The 2,553-nt window shown below is 43.2% G+C and overlaps 1 protein-coding gene across 2 annotated transcripts in view; it reads right to left on the bottom strand.

Annotated features, from left to right (window-relative positions):
- The window catches only part of si:dkey-246i14.3 (ephrin A4), a 43,805-nt gene extending 41,720 nt beyond the window's left edge, over positions 1 to 2,085 (bottom strand). The window contains exon 1 of one of the 2 annotated variants that reach the window (XM_048261633.1): positions 1,010 to 2,085. In XM_048261633.1, coding sequence (XP_048117590.1) covers positions 1,010 to 1,131 — 122 coding nt within the window. In that variant the 5' untranslated portion in view covers positions 1,132 to 2,085. The remainder of the gene's footprint in view (positions 1 to 1,009) is intronic. The other variant, XM_048261632.1, reaches the window with a different exon arrangement.
- Between the last annotated feature and the right edge of the window lie 468 nt (positions 2,086 to 2,553).

The raw sequence follows: 2,553 nt of genomic DNA, 5'->3' as shown, positions 1-2,553 counted from the left end.
CATGCAGTATCCTGAACTCTGAGCATATTAAATCAACAAGTTAAAATACTTGTAAAATATGGTAGAATTTGCAATCTGAAAGTAAACATGCACCCCTCATTTAGAGATATTAAGCAGAATTTCTACTGGGGGTTGAGGAGCAGAGATTCCGCAAAAGCTAGAAAGTGCAAGAACATCATATATTTAACCTAAATAATAACTATGTACATGTAAGGCATCATCAGTAGCCTACAACTGTTGTCTGGGCATGTGTGCTGTGCTTCCTTTCTCCCAGGCCTCAGAACAGATCACCAATCAGCCGTCTGTGCACACCTGGGTTTGCAGGTGCACTAGCATTCCAGCTGACTAATGATCACCAATTAAACAATTAGAGCACAATACAAACCAGTACGGTTGTTGCGGGCTACGCCACACTCACTGGCCTAATTCGCACTAGACCCATTACCTCATCTGAACCGATTTAGCTCTACATTTATTCATGATGGCCTTTCGACAGGCCACATTTGCAACAGGCCAGTCTGTGTTCCGAGAGGACGCTGGCCTTCGCAAGAAAATCTGTTCGGGTCAGACTGCTTCGGCCCCTAATCATGAGCAGCAGGTGTGCTACTAAAAAAAACACTCCCTGCATGATGCGACTTGACGCTCTTCGGGAGTTTTTAGGCTTACTCACAGGGCTAAATTGGCATTTAAAGCTGAACCTGCGTAATACCAGCCGCTACGCCCTACCGAGTGCATTTATGAACCATAATGGACAGTGACATTTACGTTGAAGAGCGCTTGGCCTGCCCGCAAGAGCTTTTCACTACCAACCGCCTCAGAGGAGAAAGAACGAGAAAAAGTATTTCGTTAGAAGTTGTTTCACTTGTAAAGTGTTTTAACAGAAACGCCAGGGACAATTTTATCACCAGCTTGACTATTACCATGTCCCCCTTTCTCTCAATTTCTGCTTTAAACGAGCAACAAAAAGGGATATAATGGAGAAATGTTTTTTGACATAAGTCTAACTTACTTGGTGTTTGTGGAGTTCCAGTAGACCACATGCCTCTTCCCCAAGGCCGTGCAAACAAGCTCAATCACCAGAACAGTCACTGTCCATACCGTGAAAGCTCCAGGATACGGACGCCAGCCCATGACGGCAGCCGGCCGGTGCGTTCTCTCGCTGGGCCCGTCTCAGCGATGTGTACGGGAGGGCACGCTTGAGTTGATAAGGACACGAAGTCAAGCAGAAGTTTGTGACCACTTCTCAGAAGCGGCGCGTAACAGCCAAAGTTTGTCTGAAACTTTGAAATGAACCACAGGAGTACATCCCTTCCTATGTAGAATCCATATATTGACTGCCAATCTGCACGCTGCACATCGAGAGGTTGGGTTTTAATTTTAAATCACAGCCGGAATCAGTCACTTTGACACAGTTGAACTGACAGTTTCTTCCGCAAGTTTTTTCCCCTTATTGCAGGTGCGTTGGACGACTTCCAAGAATAGGAAAGTAAGTTACGTTTCCGCGTTATAAAGTATTCTGAACAGCATTCAAAAAGTCGTGCTCTGGACACCCTATAAACTGAAGTAAAATGCGTGACAAAAAGTTAAGTGAATTGTTCCCGTCACAAAGTATGATCAAGAATTAGTCACCAGATTAGCAAATTCGTGATGAATCACTGCACGGGATATGATAGGTGTCGGTAACCTCGATCGCCTGTGGGTATGAGTGGTTTGGTGAGGTTCAGGACAATCAGGCGAAAGGCGGGGCCATGGAAACTTTAGACCAATCAAGTACGTCTGGAGGCGGGGTTAGCATTCCATGTTGTGTGAGGTGTGCAGGCTACCGTCAGAATTTGGTAACGTTATAAGTACCCAACAACCCTTTTGGGTGTCACAGAAAACACTTAAAAACATTAACTGACATGTAGATTTAAACAGTTTTAAATGTTTAATTTGGTGTGGAAAATATAAGCAGTTTATGCGTTCTTTCACCCAACCAGCCATCAAATGCATCCATGCATCCAAGTACAGCATCCCTATATCCATCAACACACAGAGCAAATTCAACAGGTACATTTGTGATGGGTAAATAGAAGAGTTTCCCCTTTTCATTCTTTCCCGATAGCACTAAGGGCGTACCTAAGTCACTTGAAACAGACGAAAAAGGCCATGGTACCCGCAACATTACATACATTAGTGCAATTCTATTGGCAATGTCAGAAACTCCATTCTCCGAATTGTAACTCAGTGTTTATTTTAAGCTATTAATTTAAGGTAAAATAACTACACCGTGTTGCTTTAAAAGGTACAGACCTAAATAACTGCTGACAGTGATTGAATCCAGATTGAAAGACAGTTGACTCAATACAGATAGTTGACTCAACCCAATAATGTTAGAATAAGTACTTAGTGCAAACTTTTTTGTAGACTTGTGTTGCCACTTGTACAACCTGTCAACTTAGCCAATTCATAATAGGTCTAGCAAAATTGATTTGTTACCTCGGGGAACACTGTAGTCTCTGCGCTAAAACGTCTAATATTGCTCTGTCTGAGCTTATTACAGCAAACTGTGGC

The sequence above is a fragment of the Alosa alosa genome, chromosome 13 (assembly GCF_017589495.1).
Source record: "Alosa alosa isolate M-15738 ecotype Scorff River chromosome 13, AALO_Geno_1.1, whole genome shotgun sequence".
In the NCBI taxonomy this organism is placed as follows: domain Eukaryota; kingdom Metazoa; phylum Chordata; class Actinopteri; order Clupeiformes; family Clupeidae; genus Alosa; species Alosa alosa.
The sequence above is the reverse complement of the archived record's forward strand: the minus strand, read 5'-3'. Positions and strand labels throughout refer to the sequence as shown.